General features: G+C 36.4%; 1 protein-coding gene across 3 annotated transcripts; it reads left to right on the top strand.

The window, feature by feature from the left end:
• The first annotated feature begins 5,840 nt into the window (after window positions 1-5,840).
• On the top strand, window positions 5,841-19,371 carry chfr (checkpoint with forkhead and ring finger domains, E3 ubiquitin protein ligase). 3 transcript variants are annotated; one of them, XM_082170302.1, is made up of 17 exons: window positions 5,841-6,095; window positions 7,294-7,393; window positions 9,927-10,036; window positions 10,154-10,213; window positions 10,912-11,079; window positions 11,880-12,077; window positions 13,017-13,191; window positions 13,364-13,518; window positions 14,715-14,877; window positions 15,129-15,259; window positions 15,376-15,492; window positions 15,576-15,659; window positions 15,752-15,822; window positions 17,295-17,382; window positions 18,167-18,274; window positions 18,421-18,493; window positions 18,726-19,371. In XM_082170302.1, the coding sequence occupies exons 1-17, from the start codon at window positions 5,984-5,986 to the stop codon at window positions 18,766-18,768; spliced, it is 1,956 nt and encodes a 651-aa protein (XP_082026428.1). In that variant the 5' UTR covers window positions 5,841-5,983; the 3' UTR covers window positions 18,769-19,371. The 3 variants fall into 3 exon arrangements, with proteins under 3 accessions (XP_082026428.1, XP_082026426.1, XP_082026427.1); XM_082170300.1 differs by having other exon boundaries at window positions 5,870-6,095; window positions 15,129-15,271; XM_082170301.1 differs by having other exon boundaries at window positions 5,873-6,095; window positions 11,883-12,077; window positions 15,129-15,271.
• The last annotated feature ends 1,652 nt before the right edge of the window (window positions 19,372-21,023 follow it).

Raw genomic sequence — 21,023 nt, 5'->3', positions numbered from 1 at the left:
CAATTTATATATATATATATATATATATTTGTATATTGTATATTGTACATTTTTATATATGAACATTAAAACTGTCTTAAATTTTTTACGAAGCCATTAGCCATCATATATATATATATATTTTATATGTTGCTACTTTGTTTTAAATGTTTTTGTGTGTGTGTGTGTGTGTGTGTGTGTGTGTGTGTGTGTGTGTGTGTGTGTGTGTGTGTGTGTGTGTGTGTGTGTGTGTGTGTGTGTGTGTGTGTGTGTGTGTGTGTGTGTGTGTGTAGATAATTGATTGCTTGAAATGTAGTTTAATTAATTTATTTATTTTTAATCAAATTTTTTTTTTTTTATATTAATCAATTTTTTTTTTTATCTATTTAATAGTTTATTTTTTTGTTTATTTTTATTTATTTGTTACTAATTTCTTTAAATATTATTTATCATTGATTTATTTTTTACTTTTTTTTTCTTCAGTTTTTCTTAGACTTTTCCACGGACCCCGTCACTCCCTTGTGGCTCCCTGGTGTAAATGAAACTGTGATGGAAATATTCATCATCTTCAGAAAAAACAATCTACTGTCATGAATTTATGTCCACAAATGAAACTATAGAGAGAGTTAAAATTGTGTTTTAAGGGAGTGTAACTGACAATTTTTACCACCACTTCATTTAACCAGTCCTGTCAATTCATTAATGAAATTTTAAAAGTAAATGTTCTATTTAGTTAAAATGATTTCATAGTTGATTTCATAAAATGCTTGCATACATGCATGATAATTAAAGAAAATCGTTTAGATGAAGATAAGTGATAAGCTGATAAAATAGGCTTAAATGAAGTATGAAGGACATTGGTGTCACTGTATGAAATGGCAAATTATATTATCTGTCCACGAAATCACAACAATTATAAAGAATGTGCATATAAGAACTACTGAAGAAAGAATAAAGCCAGCAAAACCATAATCAGTCAATATATTAACAGTTAATCTGTTAATAAACAATTTGTCTATTTAAATCGATAGAGCTGTGCTGTGCTTCAGTGAAGTGAACCTGTCAGGTTAAACTCCCCCATCCCGACAGTGGAATAAACTGCAAGGCTCTATGAGTTGGCACGGACTGGATGTGAACAGACAGGCTCTGACATAAAAGTGCCTGAGCGCTTATCAGAGGCAGACTGTTCAGACACCTTTAGAGCCCTCTGAGACACTCTATTCAATCTAAGAGAGGCTATGAAAAGCTAAGTGAAAGCTGGCCAAAGGACTACTGCCAAAGCAAATGACCACAGTCTTGCACCCTGCACACATTGTGACAGTTTCTCACTGTCACTGTCAGAGAGTGTGTTATCAGCAATCTCTCTCTCTCTCTCTCACTCGCTCACTCACTCAAAGACCCCGTCCTTAATGTATCCCCCACATTCCAAATCCTTGTTATCCCTGCCTGTGAGGAGATCTGAATATATTTGTTAACTCATCTAAACATAATTTATATCATTACATAAATACACTTATGTCATTCGACAGAATATTTATTTATAAATTTGTATCTGTTATGTTCAATTATGATCAAGTTATTGTGTCCCAAAAGAAAGAATCGACTCTGAACTGCCTATAGGCGAGTCGTCAGGAATTCCAGTCTCACTTCCGTGACCTGCATACGTAACGCTGTAACACACTTGCATAATGCCCGCCTATATGGTCTTCATTGGCTGTCCGCAAACAACGTCTAGATCAACGTTAAAACATTATAAACCCTCCCTCAAACAAAAATGTCGAAAAGATGCTGTTTTCTGCTCTGCAAAAACAAATTCTCTTTGTAAACGCTTTCAAAGGATGAGTATGAAGAGTCAGTGGTTAAATTTACCACAGCGATACATCAGCAGTACAACCTTTTGACGATTCTCAAATCTATGTGAGGTCCAAATGGGATTTACAAAACGCTTATCCATTAATGGGACAGTAGGCTATCCACTTTATTTGGACCAACTTGCTCCTCAGAATCACAACCTGTAAGTATGTTCAAAATACATAGTTTAGTGTTATTGTGAGCCCTTGTCATCGTCTTTACAGTGTGTACAACCTCTGAGCTTTAAAGGGATAGTTCACCCAAAAATGAAAATTAGCCCATGATTTACTCGCCCTGAAGCAGAGGTGTAAAAAGTACTCAACAATTTTACTCAAGTGAAAGTAGGCTACAAGTACTGGGGGAAAATTTTTACTCTATTAAAAGTAAAAGTATCTGGCCAAATCATACTTGAGTAAAAGTAAAAAGTAGACATTAAAATTGTACTTGAGTATTAAAGGTATAGCAGAGGATCTTTCCAAATTTTAGATAAGACCCGCCCTCTCCACTTTTTGAAAAGTTTGATTGATTCACCAGAATGATTGACAATTAGGAGGACCAATAGTTTAGACTACCCACCAGGAAGTAAAACATCCTCCGCTATACCTTTAAAGAAGTAAAAGTAACAGCAACAGCAATAATGAAAACTAGAGATTCTTGTTTAAGCTTTTAATCTCTAAAAACATGAAGTGAATGAACCACTTCTGAGAAAATGAAAGTGTTTTTTGACCTTTGATGCACATAAACCTACAGTGCCCTCCACAATTATTGAACCCCCTGGTAAATATGATCAAAATTGGCTGCAAAAAATAAATCTGCATCGATTATCCTTGTGATCTTTCATTCAAAAAATGTGCAAAATTCTAACCTTTCATTGAAGTAAAAGAATTGAAAGTGGGGGGAAATCACATTATGAAATAAATGTTTTTCTCCAAAACACGTTGGCCACAATTATTGAAACCCTTTTATTAAATACTTTTTGCAATCTCCTTTTGCCAAGATGAGCTCTGAGTCTTCTCCTATAATGCCTGATGAGTTTGGAGAACACCTGACAAGAGATCAGAGATCATTCCTCCACACAGAATCTCTCCAGATCCTTCAGATTCCCAGATCCATGTTGGTGCTTCTCCTCTTCAGTTCACTCCACTCATCAGGTCAGGGGACTGGGACGGTCATGGCAGAAGCTTCATTTTGTGCTCCACAACAAATTTTTGTGTTGATTTTGATGTTTGTTTTGGATCGTTGTCCTGAAGGAAGATCCAACCACGGCCCATTATAAGATTTCTAGCAGAAAGCATCAGGTTTTGATTTTTTATCTGTTGATATTTGATAGAATCCACAATGCCATGTATCTGAACAAGAAGTCCAGGACCTCCAGCAGAAAAATATGCCCACAACATTAAAGATCCAATGGTATATTAAATTGTACACATGGGGTACTTTTTATCCTTGTGTTCACCAAACCCATCTAGTGTGTTTGCTGCCAAAAAGCTCTGTTTTAGTCTCATCTGACCACAGAACCCTGTGTTGTTTGAAGATCCAGTCGTGTCTGACAATTAAATTTGCTGGAATTTGTTTTTGGATGAGCGAGGAGTTTTTTTTTTTAAGCCTCCCAAACAACATGTGGGGATGTAGGGGTTGTTTGATAATTTTTTTTTTAGGCTTTCTGACCCCCAAGACTCAACTAATCTCTGCAATTCTCCATCTGTGATCCTTGAAGAGTCTTTGGCCACTCAAACTTTCATACTCGCCATGCATTAAGACAGTATAGACACACGTCCTTTTCCTGGCAGATTCATAACATCTTTAGTTGGTTATAACTTCTTAATTATTGCCCTGATGGTCAAAATTGGGATTTTCAATTCTTTAGCTACTGTCTTACAGCCACTTTCTAGTTTGTGATGCTCAACAATCTTTTGCTACGCATCAGAACTATATTCTGTGGTTTTACTCATTGTGATGGATGATTAAGGGGATTTGGCCTTTGTGTTTCCTCATATTTAAACTCCTGTGAAACACGAAGTCATAGCTGGACAGTTTCATGTTCCTAGTCACCCTGGTGTACTAAAAAAGGTAAATATTAATGGGAATATACTTCAGAGATATTTTACTCGTAAAAAATTCTAGGGGTTTCAATAATTGTGGCCAACGTGTTTTGGAGAAAAACATTTATTTCATAATGTGATTTCCCCCCACTTTCAATTCTTTTACTTCAATGAAAAGTTAGAATTTTGCACATTTTTTGAATGAAAGATCACAAGGATAATCGATGCAGATTTATTTTTTACAGCCAATTTTGATCATATTTACCAGGGGGTTCAATAATTGTGGAGGGCACTGTATTTGAGATTAGACTCCAGACTGGAGTATGAGACTCCAAAACAAAATTAGGATTTTTTAAATTAGCATAATAGGGGCACTTAACGTTTTTAAGTTGATATAGGTGGACGTTTTTACAGGCTTATTGTTATTAATACAATACATAAAAATCTCACAATTAATATGACAGTAATGTACACAGGCATCAAGGCACTAGGCTATATATTTTGTAAATCTGCTTTTAAATACAATGGATAGTTAGGTGAAAAAAATAAATAAATAAAAAACTTGACTAAAAGTTTCATTCTAAATCATTATTAAATGATTTATGCAAAAATTCACTCATTCACAACAGTCCATATCTCCAACTCTAGCTCTAAAATGTGAATCAGTCTCTTGTCTAGACATCATTCCAGACAGGTTTTTGTTCAGGGCTTTCACATGGGCCAGACAGAAGCATGGTGACCCCCTGCCAGCTTCATTCCCATAGCACCCCCCCTCTCCCCTTCTCCTCCCTCTCTCTCTCTCTCTCTCTCTCTCTCTCTCTCTCTCTCTCCCCCTCTATCAGCTGATGCATGAAAATGCCACTGCTGGGCAGGAAGTGCTCCACAAAATAATAACGAAAGCACTCAGAGGATGCAAGTCAACATGCGCTAATGCTCCGGATACTCTCAGACGCTGAGGTTAGGTTAGTAGGCTACATTGAAAACATTACAGGTTGAGTTTACATTTTAATTCCGCTAATTTGAACAGTTTCAGATGTGATTGTGGGCTAGCGACTCTGAGTTGTTAGCAGCCCTTCGGGTAAACACTGCGCTGTTTCACGTTGTTGTTTAGCTTTCCAAAACAAAACTCAACTTGAAATCAGTCACTTAAAGAAATGAACGATTTTACATATTCAGCTCGTATCATTTAGTTTACTAGTTAACGTTACTAGGCTTTCGCTTTACACCGAACTCGTTGGCAGCTTCAGTTAGCTGGTTAGCACACTGTCTTAGGTTAGTAACGTTAGGTGAGCTCAGAGAGTGTGTAACTTATTTAGTTTAAAAGCGTCTGTAACTTCGCAAAACTTTCGTGTAATATTTGCCTATCTAACTGCTTCAAATTAAAGTAGTTTAGAAATGCATAACTTGCCTAAACTTTATAAAATTATTATCAAGTAACGTTACAGTCTTGTTACACCCTGCTTTACTACCACTACTGTAACACTAACTGACAACATGGTTTTACATTATTGTAAAGGCTAATCAAATTTAAAACCCCATCCTAATTTACTTTTAAACATTTTCATTCAAAAACTGCATCTCCCAAAAGCTTTATGAGCTGAGTTGATCGTAAAGACCATTGGTGGCAATGATTTCCCGAAGCCAAGTATGATCTCAAGATGATCTCAAGTTCCGTCATTAGTCATTACCAACACAATTCATCAGAGCTTGCTCATAGTTGGCTAACAATGCTTTTGGTCAGTTGTGATATAAGTAAAGCTTTTACACATGAAGAAAAATCTGCTGGTTCAGATGCTGATTGTTTTACACAGAGTATAACTTCTACAGCATGATAGTAATTCACCCCTATAGCTTATTTCTAATTGGTTAAACTGATGGTTACAACTCATCTTGTGTTACAACCCAACCCTCCCTGGTCTCTTCCTCTGCACTTCATTTGACTGTTTCACACTAGTTTTTTCCAACTTTTTTTCATAATATAATCAGCATTGTGGGTTAATGGCTTTGCATTTATTTGCCTCTATGACATTTTTGTGTTTTTATTCTTTGCCTTATGCTTCTGTAGGTGACGAGATCTGCTGTCTGGCAGGTGAAATAAGGAAGAGGAGAAGATGACTCATCAGGGCAGCGGTCAGGCCTGGGGGAAACTGGTTCAAGTCGACGCATCTCCAGGTTCAGAGATATTACTCATAAATAGAGAATGCACTGTGGGGAGAAAAAAAGGTGAGCTAAACATCATCACTAATAAAGTGTGTGATCGTGTTAATTGCTCAATGCTCAGTCTTAACTTGTGAAATAATTATTTCAGTTTAAAAGGGCTTCTCCGTTATTTGCTTTTTCACAAAACTTCTTCATAGACTCTCCTATGACTTCAAGTTTTACTTATTAACTTTTATTAGTTGTTACTTTTTTTTCTCTCAAGATAATCAGTCTGAAGCGGTGTCTGCATGTATTCAGTGAGCCCTTGCCTTTAACAATGCTCTCTTTAGTTCAGCAAACGAACCCCCACCCCAGTAATGACAAAGGGGTCTATTGAAGACATGCTCTTGGAATATTAAGTAGTTTTTTTTGTGTTGTGCTGGTGTGCAGGGAAAGGTTGTATCCCTTTGACTCTGTCTGTGTCTGTCTGGGTTTGAAGACTGTCGGTTTTCCCGCTTTAATTAATATCAGTCCTTGTGTGTGTTTGGTTATGTGTGCTGCACTGGTTATTAGCAGAACTGATACGCTTCATTACTATAGTAGTCTAATTTTTAACCTTACATCACATCATGCCACACTATACTTCATTTAAGACTTGCATGCCTAATGTGTCTGTGAGAGAAAAGTAATGGGCCTGGTCGGGGAGAGAAAAGAGGAACGTGTTTTATTAAAGTCGACATGAAAATACTTTCACAACCCATTTTACTTTAGTAATGTCTCACATTTCAGATTCAAGCAGGATAAAATCGTAAAGGTGTCCCATTTGTCATTTTAGTTTTCACCGTTATGTAGCCTGCAACTATGACAAAGCAACTTGCATTGAAAAGTATTATTTATCATGACCTGATCCCATGACCTTGGTTTTGATAGTAACATGCACTACTGTAATGTGAAAATACTTAAGTATTATCATTATTATTAATAATAATGATTGTTTGTTTATTTGTTACAGTAGTGAGAAATTTGCGGAAATTTCACAATGCAAATATTATTAATGGTCCTAATGTTAAGCTTTATTTTCTTCATGCAAATTATTTTTTTGTAATTGCATTTTTGCAGATTTATGTAAAGGCTTAGGCTGGCATTTGGGACAGGGTAACATTTCTAAGTGGAACATTTCTTTTTGTTAAAGGTTTATAATTACCAAAGAGAATGTATTCCATTTTGATTTATTGTTGACTTGTCTTTATATCATAACCTTACAGATATATTTTGTTTATAGATTGTGACCTCTCATTTCCGGCTAATAAACTGGTCTCAGGGAATCATTGCAAAATCACTCAAGATCAGAACTCAGGAAAGGTGTGGCTGGAGGACATGAGGTAAGACATATAGTTGATGGACAGGGATTGTTGGCTAATTTCATGGCAAAATTTTATATAAATTTGATAAATTCTTGTTTGCAAAGTGTTCACTGTACAGTAATGACCCTTCAAAATTTGAGTGAAACAAAAGTTATGGTTTTTAGAAGAGAGGGCTTTTTAAATAAGAATGAAAAATGGTATTTTGCCGGTGAGCAGACTGAAGCGGTTAATGCTTATACTGGGTATGTGGTTTACACCAAAACTGTCATGGTGGAAAACTCGACAACACTTAGCAAACCAAGGTAAGAAGGCAATGCTTTCTTTATTGAGGTTTGTTCGTAAGCATAAAAGTAGCTGTAACCAAGTGTTGTATTTGTTTGACCACATGGTTGCACCCATATTGTATTATGGATCTGAGATATGGGGCTTTGAGCCAGTGGAGTGTATCGAGAATGTTCAGTTATCCTTCTGTAAAAAACTCCTGTGTATCAGTACATGTGTGAGCAATGTAGCTGTTTTGGGTGATCTGGGTAGATTTGCATTGTCTACTACCTATATGAAAAGGTGTATCATGTATCAAATTAGTGTCCATGTCTAACTATCGGTATCCAAGAAAATGTTCTAATATGCTTTTTCAGTTAGATGAAGTAGGTAGAAAAACATGGGTTTCCGGCATTCGAGTTCTATTGTATTGCTATGGTTTCTCTAGTGCCTGGGAGGCTCAAAGTGTAGGTGATATAAGAACATTCACATCTATTCTGAATCAACAATTGAGAGAAAAAGCACAAAATGCATGGTACACATCAGTTTTAGAAAATAAGAAGTTGAATATATATTCACAATGCAAGTCCTTGGTGGGACAGGAGAGATACATTACATAACATACAGCTGGTACGATCTCTGTTCTTGTTCAGATGCTCAGGGCACTGTTTAGCTAGAAACAGGTAGATGGAGTAATATACCAATGACAGAGAGAATCTGTCATTATTGTAATCTAACTAATAACTCTGTGATTGAAGACGAGAAGCATTTCTTGTATGATTGTTCTTTGTACATGGATCTGCGTAAGAAATATTTGGGTGATCTCACACTTGTTGGTGATGTTTGTATTAATATGTCACAGGTTTGTGAGTCGAAGCATGCATTGAGATTGGCATGTCATGGAATGAAGAAAAGAGCATCTGTCATGCTATTGTGACTGTGGAACTATGGGCCGAGAGGCCATGTATTCCTGAAATAAATTTGATTGATTGATTGACCCTTCAAGTTCGATTAAACCATCGAAATATGAGAAAAATATTGTATATTTTATTTAAATATTTTAAATGTGAGGGAAGAACAAAATAATAAACTAAAAGTATGTATCTGACAAATTATTTGGTAAAAAAAAAGGCATGTTTGGTAAAAAAATGTAACGTTTCATGGCGTTATCACAAATACTTGATTTCAAAATCTTTAACCAATTTTTTTTATAATATTTGAATAAAGGGTGATGTCAATTTTCCTATGCCAGACATATTTTTGTCCACTACTGTACATTGATACAGCAAGAAAGGAGGAGTGTTGTGTAAATTTACAGAACTGATGTTATTTATTTTGGAAGACTAGTGTATAATGCTCATGTTAGAGTCTATTGCCCATTGAATAAAAAAACCATCAGTAGTTGCAGTTGGCATTAATTCTTTTTAGTTCTATTAAGTTTTGGCAAATTATACTGAGTGACTTCTAATTACTTTAGTAAGTGAATTCAATTAATGACATGCTTGGCCCTGCGGCAAATATATATCCAATTCCCTCATGACATTTAATCATTGCTTTGGTGAATAATTAATTGTAATTTGGTTAATAGTCAGTGGATGGAGATTCACTAGTTGATCTGCGTCTGTAGAAACGGTATGTCTCATGTATTTAAATGTATGATAGCTCTCCGCTGCTGCGTTACATTTCCATCCAGCTACAGTAATTAACTGTGTGTGTGTCTGCTAGACAGTCTTTATGCTGTTTTACACAATGCTTAATCAACGTAATGGGAACTGCAAGGATGAAGGATCCCTTTCTCATTTGTTAACCTTTTTTTTTTTTTTTTTAGCTTTCTGTTTGCCTTTTTTTTAACAATAATTTAAATCGGCACTTTATTCTCTCTTTCTATTCATTATCTTAAAATAATTAGTCAATATTTAGGTGGATCAGAGGCTATAAAGCATTTATATTAAACATATATTATAAGTAAGTTCATAAATGGGTAATTTGTCATCTTTGAAGACACTAATCGAAGTACATCAGAAGACCGTGTGGGTATCAGAAATGTGGCCTTGCGGTTTAATGCACATGCTTGGACATGTTGCTCAGGCACGTAGACTGAGTTTGAATCCAGCTTGTGATGTTTCCTCATAACTTTGTTTCCATCTCTTTGTTTATAGTCCCTAAAAACAAAATTCACAAAAAGGCCATTGGCCTACATCGTTTAGCCTCTGAATAGCACTCTATGCATTCAAAGGGACCTATAACTTGTTAACTTTCTGCTTGATAATGGTCTGTTTGTTTGTTTCAGCACCAATGGGACAGTGATCAACATGTCCAAAGTGGTGAAGAAACAGATGCACTTACTGCAAAATGGAGATGTCATTTACTTTGTGTACAGGAAGAATGAGCCAGAACAAAGTACGTTGTTTTTTTTTGTTTTTTTTCACATTTAAGCATTTTCTTTTTTGGTAGTACAGTTGCTTCCAAAAATATGACCCAGATTAGCCACATCACTCATCTATTTTTGTTTTGCAGACATTGCTTACATGTATCAGACCATCAGGCCACAAGAAAGTGCCTCACAGGACGTTGAAGGTAAACCGATATTGATAACATTTCATTCAGATGTTTCTGTTTGTCATACAGATGTTCGTTTTGCTATAGCCTGTCAGCAGAAAAGGACAGTTGTTTCATAGGAAGAGAGCGTTAAAGCAAGCTCACACTAGAGGACTGTATCACTGTGGTGCTCACACTACTCAAGGTGTATTGTCGTAGCAGTGTGCATATGACACAACACAATGGAGACAAGAATTACACACTACAAGACCTTTGGACAAGAGAAAAAAGGTTGGGTAAAAAAAAAAAAAGATTTCTTGCATAAATTGAAGAAAAAAATGTAAGATTACGAGATTTTTTTCGTTTTATACCTTCTGCACTGTGCCATTGCATCGCACACACTACAAGATCATGTGACGACAATATCAAATAGGTTTGAAAATATTGCAATGTTTGTGACTGCTGACCACGTCAAACACAGATTTGGCCGTGACCTGGGAGATTTGTCACAGACTTTGGAAATCCAGCCAAAAGTTGTGTAGTTTGACCTTGCCTTTACTACATTTTGAAGATTAGAGAGAGAGAGAAGATTAAGATTTTTTTTTTATTCCTCTGGAAGAATATGCACAGATTAATCACTGATCCCAATTTCATCTCCATGCAATTTCAGACAGAATTTTTCTTTTTTGAGTGAACTATTTCTGTAAGTTACAGTTTTCTCTTTGTGGTCCCCACAGATGCTGGGATAGAAGAAGATTCTGATCTAACAGAAACCGAGAGTGAACCAGCACCAGTAGAGCCTGTTATTGTGAAGCCTCTACCCCAGTCTGAGCATGAGGACCCCCAGCCATCTACCTCCAGCTCGTCCTTCCACTTCTACAACATGCCCTTATCTGCCTGCTCTGGTAATTACGGTCCACACTGTATGTGCACTTTCCTGCAAGTTGCTTTGATAAGAAAGTGATTATTATATATTTGTAAATGCAATGTCTTTTTTGGCAGCTGTTCATCTATGCTTTGAGTTTTTAAAATTTACAGTGTTTGACATAGCGTCTACATTTTTAATCAAGATACATTTGAAAACGGCATTTTTGTTTAAAAACGCTCTCCGTCCATGAGAAACTTTTGAAAAACGCATGAAAACGCTAAATTCACCTTACTGTGCATGTGTAAAACCTCACAAAATCTCACTGAGATAATACAGATGGAAAAATAAATAATAAAGTTATCGCGCAATTCTTCTGATAGGATGATTGTATTTAGCAACATATCTAACCATTCACTGATGCGTCTAGGTCGCACTCAGTCACCATATGTTTGGTCTAAAACGCAACTGCTCAACCGCAGGACAGCAAATGTGTGTACATTTTCTGTCATCTTTGCAGGACTGTGATATGAAGAGTGTGAAAAGTAACATTTTAGCAACAGTGTGAAAGTGAATAGAAATATCAATACCAATATCTATTGGTACAAAATGCATTACATGACTAGTTACGTCATCGTTTTTAAATACTTCCGTTTTGACAGTCCACACTACAACGCGCAAACGACGTTTTCAAATTTATCCACTTAGGAGAGCGTTTTCAAAAACGCCATCTCAGTGTGGATGGAAGGCCAAAACGGAGAGAAAAAGATACGTTTTCAAAAGAAAATGTGTTAGTGTGGACAAGGCCATAGTCAAAAAATGCTTATGTGTACCATTTAGCAGATGTTTCTGCAAAGAACCACCCAGTCAGTTCCTCGGTTGTTCGTAAAGGAGAATCGGAGATGACTGCACCAGCAGGCGGCCCCGGGGAGCCGGTCATGAATCACACCCGCCTAAAGTGGACCTACTGGACTGAGGGAGGACAACAGACGGAGCCGGAGATGGAAATGCAGAGGAAAAGAAGAAAAATTGACAGAGGTGCTGTAACACACTGTTTTGGAAAAAGGAATATATGTGATGCATTTTAAATAATTTGTCTATTTTGAGCATTCTGAGCATCTGTATTTCCACATGTCAGTGAAATGCATTTTCATAGCTCAACAGTCATTTTCAGAGTACTTTGAAAGTGTTTAGAAAGCAATCTGTGATAAATCTGGCAACATGATTGAGTGTCGTACATCATAATGTGTGCTATTTTAGTGAAAGAAATATAGTAAATGATAGGGTGACGTGTTGGCAACAGGGTTTGACAGTGTCACAAGCCAGATATGAACCAGTATCACCCTCATAAGCACATGCACTAACTGCTAGTTTAAGATTGCTATGTACACTACCTTTCAAAAGTTTGGCTTTGGTAATTTTTTTTATTATTATTAATTATTTTTTTTTTTATTTTTTTTAAAAGTGTTTTTTGCTCACCTAGGCTGCTTTTATTTGATACAAATTACAGTAATCTTGTGAAATATTTTTACAGTTTGAAATAACTTTTCTACTTTAATACATTTTAAAATGTTATTTATTACTATGATGACAAAGCTGTATTTTCAGCAATCATTACTCCAGGCTTCAGTGTCACATGGTACTTGAGTAACATTTCTTCTTATTATAATCATGTTGAAAACAGTTGTGCTGCTTAATACTTTGGCGGAAACAGTGATGCATATTTTTGAAGATTCTTTGATGAATAGAAAGTTAAAATAACAGATAAAAAAAATAAAATAGAAATCTTGTAACGTTATACATGTCACTTTTTGATCAATTGAATGCATCCTTGCTGAATAAAAATATTAATTTCTTTTAAAAAATCTTGCTGACTTTAGAACAGTAGTGTATATCTGGAATTAAAATGTGTTTTGGATCTGTTCTAGAATATGAACACTTTTAAATGTGATGTTTATGTATCGATCTGTCTTGCAGATGATCAGAATGGGTTTGGATCTACTCTCAGTGAATCTGCTGTTTCTGCAGCAGATCCTCTGGTCCCTATCAGAGGAGCAGCGGGAAAAGAGAAAACTGAGGGAGCCACAACAGACAAGATGGAAGAATCCCTCACATGCATCGTCTGCCAAGACCTGCTGCATGACTGTGTCAGGTCAGTCCAGTGTGCGCAAATCAACACCGAGTGGACATGTTGGCCAACATAAATCCCTTTGTTGTTTTCTTAATGTAAACCTTTATACAAATCCTTTAAAGAAAGATTTTAATAAGGTGTGTGGAGGCTGAGTTTGAATGAATTTTCGGCTAATGTGTGTGCTTCCTTACAGTCTTCAGCCCTGCATGCATACATTTTGCGCTGCCTGTTATTCTGGCTGGATGGAGCGTTCCTCCTTCTGCCCCACCTGCCGATGTCCTGTGGAGAGAATCCGTAAAAACCACATTCTCAACAACCTGGTGGAGGCTTACCTTCTCCAGCACCCAGGTACTGTATCACACACACAACCTAGCCAAAGAGAAAAATAGTCAATATCAAAGAGTTTACAGAGATGTGTTCTTTTTTTTTTAAGCATTATTTGCTGCTAAGAGTTTGCACTTTTAATCCATTTACTACTTTGCACAAATAGGATGGTCAGGTAAAACAGTCTCTTATGCTCATCAAGACTGCAATTATTCAGTCAAAAATACAGTAAGAACAGTAATGTTGTGAAATAGTTTTACAATTTAAAATGTTTATTATTGTAATATTTGTAAAATGTAATTTATTCTTGTGATGTAAAGCTGAATTTTCAGCAGTCATTACAGTGTCACATGATCCTTTAGAATTCATTCTTATATGCTGATTTGGTGCTAAAAATTAAAAAACAGTTATCATTGTTGAAAACGTTGGAGGCTTTGTCATTGGTATACATTTATATATAAGGCTATTCTCGGTGTGCTTCCATCCTATTTATGTTCACTTCTTATGAAAAAAAGTGCTGGTCATTATTCTCTCCGTTCTCAGGCTGTTGTTTTGCTTTCTGTCCCACATGTTAGAACTGAGCTGGGTAAAAAGGCCTTTGTTTATTCTGCTCCCTTTACATGGAATTTGCTGCAGAACAACTTAAAACTTAGTAAATTGATTCCTTTGAGTGTTTTTAAGTTAAGAATGAGATGTTTTGAGTTGGACTCCCTCACATGTCAATGTTTTAATTGAGATTTCATTGTAAGTGCATAATTGGCTTTCAAACTGTTTCTATTTATTTATTTGTTTTTATTTTCATGTTTTTTTTGTGTGTGTCTTGTACGTATGTAATGATGTGATGTAATTCTGCTGCCTATCTTGGCCAGGTCTCCCTTGTAAAAGAGATTTTTAATCTCAATGGGCTTTTCCTGGTTAAAAAAAAAAAAAAAAAAAAAAAAAAAAAAAAAACAGTTGTGCTGCTTAATATTTTTGTAGAAACCATTGATGCATTTTTTTCCAGGATTCTTTGATTAATAGAAAGTTTAAAAAAAAATGCATTTATTTGAAATATATATATATATATATATTTTCAGTAACATTATAAATGTCCTAACTCACCATTGATTGCATCCTTGCAGTATAATATGAGTCGTTTCTTAAAAACTTTGCTCAAACTTTTGAACAATTAATTTTTTATTTTTATGGCTTTATTTTTTTATTTATTGTTTTGGTTTCAGAGAAGTGTCGGAGTGAAGATGACTTGCGCAGCATGGATGCCCGGAACAAGATCACGCAGGACATGCTGCAGCCGAAAGTCGAGCGCTCCTTCTCGGACGAGGAGGGCAGTTCAGACTATCTGTTTGAACTCTCAGACAATGACAGTGACATTTCTGACATGAGGTCAGCATCTTTACACTGTTATCCATTCAGAGCCTTGTGTTTTTTTGTTAAAAGGAAGTGCTTGTCATATATATATGCAGTATATTCACTTCAACCTCCTGGAAAACCCAATTATTGTAGTGTTTTGTATTTTATAAATTATATTAAAGGTTAGCTGAAATTGTGATTTTCGTGGCTTGGTGTTAAAATAGTAGATGTCCAGTAGGTTCTAAATATAGATACCCAGCCTGATTAACTTTGTTTGTACACAGTCAGCCCTATATGATGTGTCGGCAGTGTCCGGGCTATCGGAAGGAGCTCAGCTCTGCCCTGTGGATCTGTGAGCCTGCTCAATCTGAGGGACCAGCTAAAGTGCCTGGAGACGGGCCCTCTACATCCTCCGGTACCTCCACAGGTCATTCACGCTCACATTTGAGCCTAAACCATGCACTCTCACACACCAACAGAGAAATCCATGCCCTTCTACCTATGCTGAAATCCTCTGTATTCCCACTGCAGCTCCTCAGGAGTTCAGGTGTGCTCCTCAGGGCAGTCACCTCATCTGCACCTGCTGCCTGCAGCCCATGCCTGACCGACGCTTCGAGTACCTTCCCCCTCAGATGTCCCCGCAGCACTGTGAGTGGCCCTGACACCTGTCCATCAATGTTCTCAGGCCTACTGCAGTCACCTGATGATTTGTTGTCCGCTCCTTTGAACAGGTATGGTGTGCCAGAAACCTTTCTGTCATGTGTACTGGGGCTGCCAGCGGATCGGTTGTCACGGCTGCCTTGCGCATTTCAGCGGTAGGTTTCTGTCTGGTTAAGATTTCTGTATAATATTTTTCTGACTGCCTGTGTTATTTTATAATAATGATTATGGATATTTCTCCTCACAGATCTTAACCTTAATGACAAATGTCTGGATGGAGTTTTTAATGGCAATCAATATGAGTCTGAAGTCCTTCAGGTATGTACGGTTCTTTTGCTTATATTTGAGACCAGTATTATTAATGTACTATCATAGTATTGTTGACTGCACTGACACTATTGAATGAAAAGTAAACTTGAACTGAATAAAAGCTGGATGATGACATCACTGCAGAGCTGCTTTATGGCTTAATTGAACTTTTCATAATTGATGAACTTTACAAGTGTTCAACTTTTAACTCATCCAGTATTGTGCTACAGACATGCATGCAACCTCTAACCAAAATCATATGACCTTTTTTTTGCCTGATGAATGATAAAATGGGCAAAAAAATCCCATTGTCTGACTTTTAAAATATGGAACTGTGATTTAATCTTAAAGGGTTAGTTCACCCAAAAATGAAATGATCCCATAATTTACTCACCCTCAAGCCATCCTATGTGACTTTCTTCTTTTAGCCAAACACAATCAAGAGTTATATAAAAAAAAAATATCAGTGTTTTTAGAAGCCAAAAAATGCGCATCCATCCATCATTAAAGTAATCCATACGGGGGTTAATAAAGGTCCTCTGAAGCGAAGCAAAAATGTTCATATTTATAACTTTATAAGCCATAATCACTGGCTTCCGGTAACGGCTGTACGTGAGTCTAGTTCCAGCGGAGGAGTGACCTCTGACCTGACGCATGTCGTAGGATGAAGGAGCAGCGTAAGCTTAGGTGAGAGTAGACGCCTCTCGCGGTTCAAACAAACTGCTGGGCAACAGACTCAAGCTCCTCTTCTCTCATATATCTAAATCCTCTGACATTTCTCTTTAAAAATTCTCCTTTTAGACTTCTAATTCGTGACCGGTGTTTTGTTTTGCTCTATCCTCTGTGCTTCTACATTTGTCAATATGTCATGCGTCGGGTCAGAGGTCACTCTTCCACTGGAACTCGACTCGCGTATGGTCATAAAAATTTGCTTCAGAAGGCCTTTATTAACCCCCTGGAGCTGTATGGATTACTTTTATGATGGATGGATTCGCTTTTTTGCCTTCAAAATCTAAGGGACCATTTACTCCCATTATAAAGCTTGGAAGCACCAGGATATTTTTTTATATAACTCTGATTGTGTTTGACTGAAAGAGGAAAAGTCATATACACCTAGGGTGGCTTGAGGGTGAATAAATGATGGGATAATTTTCATTTTTGGGTGAAGTAACCCTACAGTAAGATGTTAGTGCAATTTAAAAAAAAATCAAATAAATAGTTTTCTTGATTCAGCAGAAACGGCAGATTTTTTTTTTTTACTGCGGGCATTTTTCATAACGTAATTAGCCTATAACGATACAAGGACCTTGTTTACCTTTGCAAAAGCACCCCTCCCATTTTCTTTAGAAAATGTAACAAACAAGTTAATTATTAGGAGGATGTTTTACCAGAAATATTTAGTTTTAAATTCAAGTGTTATTTGAATGCTATAACTGTATAAGCTCCGTGTTTGTTGATCATTTGTGCTTTCTTTGTGGCAGAACTATTTGACTTCTCGAGGACTGAGCTGGAGGCACATGTTGCAGGAAGCGCTCCAGGCTGTACAGCAGGGCCTGTACCATCTCTCTGGTAATATTGAGAATTGTTGAAGCTGGGTTAAATAATATCGCAATATTCGTAAACATTTTGTGGGATATGTTATATTTATCACAATATGCACGTTTTTGTGAAAAGTGATTGTGGAGTGTTGGTTTCACACAAAGTCCCTTTAAGGCAAGTCATTTTACTCGGCGGCCATCTTTGTAAAGCCTCTTGGGCAGCTATTTCAGTCATACAAGTACAGCTCTTACCTCTTTGAACATGGAAACATCAAATTCTCCAAAGCTGTTCACCAAGCTTATGATTTCATATTTGAAATCACCATTGAAATCTGACAAAACTGTCTCATAAATGTTTCTAAACGCTCAAATCATGACAAAAAAACTGGTTTTCAGGCTGGACCCGCCAATGCGCATGTGCAGTCATAAGCGTGCGTCTCAGAACAGCTGTGTCTAAAAGAAACTGCAGTGATGCAATGACTTATTTAGAAAGCGGGACTTATCCCACCATATTGTGCGTTACACTTTCTCCCATTCATAATAATATAAGTGCACTGTCTTTGTATATCTAAAGTCTTTAGTTTTACATCACCGAGATCTTTTTTTTTTCTAACAAGCCTCTCGTCTTTTTCTCTGAACATAAATTGATTTGAATGCATATTTTCCAACAATGCGGATTCAAAAATGTCAGCGGATTCAAAAATTTCAGCTGATTCGTCATTTTGCTACAAACAAGAAATTAAGTCAGTTCAACTACTACTATTTGATTCAATCAGTGATTGCCCTGTTGTAATTCACAGTTGCATGTATTTCAGATTACAGAATCACTGCCAACTCTTTCCTGTGCTACTGCTGTGGACTTCGCACTTTTAGAGAGATTGCATACAAATACAGAGAGCGTATTCCTCCATCAGAGCTGCCAGGTAAGGCTCATATGCATTAAAGTAACACAAAGCTACACAGTCATATTAGTGTCACAGTATTAATGTCGTGCCACACATCAAGCCAAATCTATAAAACTACAGAATAAACCGGAAGTGATGCAGTAAGTTTGCTTGTTTTTCCACAGATGCTGTGACCACCAGACCAGACTGTTACTGGGGGCGCAACTGTCGGACTCAAGTGAAAGCACACCACGCCTTGTAAGTTAAACCACAGTTGATCAGATCTTGTCCATCCTCTGAAATGCTCCATACTTGAATCCACCAGTAGAGGGCAGCTAATGCACATCTATGTAGTGTCAGTCTTAAGTACTACAACAGATCTGTTTGCTAGTACATTTATATAAAAAGTCTTTAAATGATCATAATCCTATATCTCGGATGACACACAATGATCAATCTTAATCAGTAATTTTGTATTCTCCTCTTTCAGGAAATTCAACCACGTGTGCGAGCAGACGCGGTTTAAGAACTAAAGCTGCTGGAGCGACGCTTGATTTGACCGTAGCTTTATTAGCATTGCTGCGGGCAGGTGTTATACCTCTTTTTCTCCTCTAGATGGCATCTTTACATATGCAAAAGTCAATCAGATGATGATAAACCAATCATCCTTGAAGTATGGTTTCAGCATATGGAAACATTTGATCTGGATCTGCACTGTGTGTAGAGACAGACACTAATTTTCCATGATGGATTGACCGTCACACTTTCAGTATGCACACTTCATTCCACTATGGATTAATGCCACATCTCTGCTTGTAATTGTAAAACGAGACTACGTTGGCAATCACTTTTTCTTTCAACAAGCTTTTTAGCTTAAACAATATATAATATTCAAATTATATAACCTACCTTTGGTGCCTAAGAGTTGACTAAGTGTTGTTTGTGCACTTCTTTGCATATGTCACAGTTCTTTCAAATGTTATGTTTGACATCTCAATGTATTACTAGTATTATTATGTACTGCTCAAGACATTTACATGCTACTGAGAACATTGAAAATGTATGTTATAAAAATGGGATGATTGTGTTCTAGAGGTGACTGATCAAGTGCACTAAACTGACATGTTAGCTATTCAGCATTTTGTTCTTCATTATTTTTCTAAGGGCCATAAGCCGTTGTGTGTGTATTTGTTCTCTTTCATTTGCAGGGCTGTTATATATATATATATATATATAAACAAGACTGAGGGTTATATCGCACTGCTAGGGATAATCAAGTCAAATCTGATTTATAATATAGACGTGCACGTCTTATGATTATGGCATTTTTGCTGTTTTGCATTTTCGCCTCTGGGGAAATGTTTATGAAATTCATATGCAAACAAGGCCAGTTTTAGCTAGTTGATGCTTTTCCCAGTGTTTTCTTAGGTCACTAACATATTTTAGGTTTCCTTTCACTCGTAGCTTTGGTTGGGTTATGTAGGTAGATGGTAAGGCCAAATAATAGCTGTTTAAATATTTTCTAACTAGGCTAGAGCTGTATTTCTATACTAGAAAAGTTATTTCCATCTACCCCAGAAGTTGCATTTCAGTTGATGTGTATATTTAACTCTCAGCTCTATTTGTTGTTTAACTCCGTAAACCACATTGGTTTTAGCCAGTTTTAGTTTGTTTATTGTACATGCATCCATTATGTGATCCATTAAACTGTAACCACAATCAGTCATTAAAATGTGGCATTAAGCTTCAAGCCACATAAAAATTCTTAAAGTTAAGAACATTTTTACCCTTCAACTTTCACTTTTCTTTATGTTCGAGGTTGTTTCTTCTATTATAAAACCCATTTAATTCATGAAATATATATATATATTTTTACCTAAAAGTTGGTGCCTCACCTTGCAGGGAACTTTTTGCATTACTGTTAGATGATATTGTCGCCTTTCAGTATTCACGATTTTCGCCTTGTGCCATATTTTTCGGCTCGGTGGTCCCTCACACCAAGACATTCTTCAGAGGCTCAGATTAGACTTCCTACAACCATAGAGGTCAATTCTCTATAACCCTCAACTGCTCTTTAATGAAGGTGGACAGAATGGCTCAGCACTCTAAAACCTCACACACTAAACTAATGGCATCTGACAAACGCCCACATTTAGTGGATTTGCTTCAGTTCATTAGTGAATGTTACGTTGTGGTTAGGATAACAGGATAACTCGCCCTACCCTTACTTTTCTCTACTTTGGGAATTTGTACAATGAAGTTTAGTGCTGCAAATTAATGGTTGCTTGCACCTGTTTAATAACTATATATATATATATATATATATATATATATATATAATGCATGAATGAAAATTATATATATATAATTTTCATTTATGCATTTGGTAGATGCATTTTTAAGTGACTTTCCCTAATTTTTATCATATTGTATATTAACTGGTATGCAAAATATTACTTTTTCAAAAATGCAAAATACACACACACACACACACACATATAATATATATATATATATATATATATACACAGGATTATTTGTCATACCAATTAATATACAATCAGATACAAATCTGATTACACCTTTGTAAATATCTAGATGCACATGTTATAGTTTTCTTTGAAACAGGCTCTTGTATGCACCTAAAAGGTGGTTTTAGTGAAATTCAGTGGTGTTATGATGTAAGCTCTAAAGCGGGTCTCATACTATGAACTCTTAAAATCTGCAGGAATGGTTGAGGGATTTATTCGGGGTTGGTCCCGAGTGTTAGGGAAGCTTTGGAGGCTGC

The sequence above is a fragment of the Leuciscus leuciscus genome, assembly GCF_965113295.1.
Source record: "Leuciscus leuciscus genome assembly, chromosome: 5".
Classification (NCBI taxonomy): Eukaryota; Metazoa; Chordata; class Actinopteri; order Cypriniformes; family Leuciscidae; genus Leuciscus; species Leuciscus leuciscus.
Note: the sequence above shows the minus strand (reverse complement) of the source record. Positions and strands in the feature narration are given on the sequence as shown.

Bases quoted from the DNA above. Each gene is read 5' to 3' on its own strand.
- chfr (XM_082170300.1), top strand. From the start codon at position 5,984: ATGACTCATCAGGGCAGCGGTCAGGCCTGGGGGAAACTGGTTCAAGTC. The intron at 7,394-9,926 runs GTAAGACATATA...TGTTTGTTTCAG, and splicing joins GTGTGGCTGGAGGACATGAG to CACCAATGGGACAGTGATCA. The intron at 18,275-18,420 runs GTAAGGCTCATA...GTTTTTCCACAG, and splicing joins TCCTCCATCAGAGCTGCCAG to ATGCTGTGACCACCAGACCA.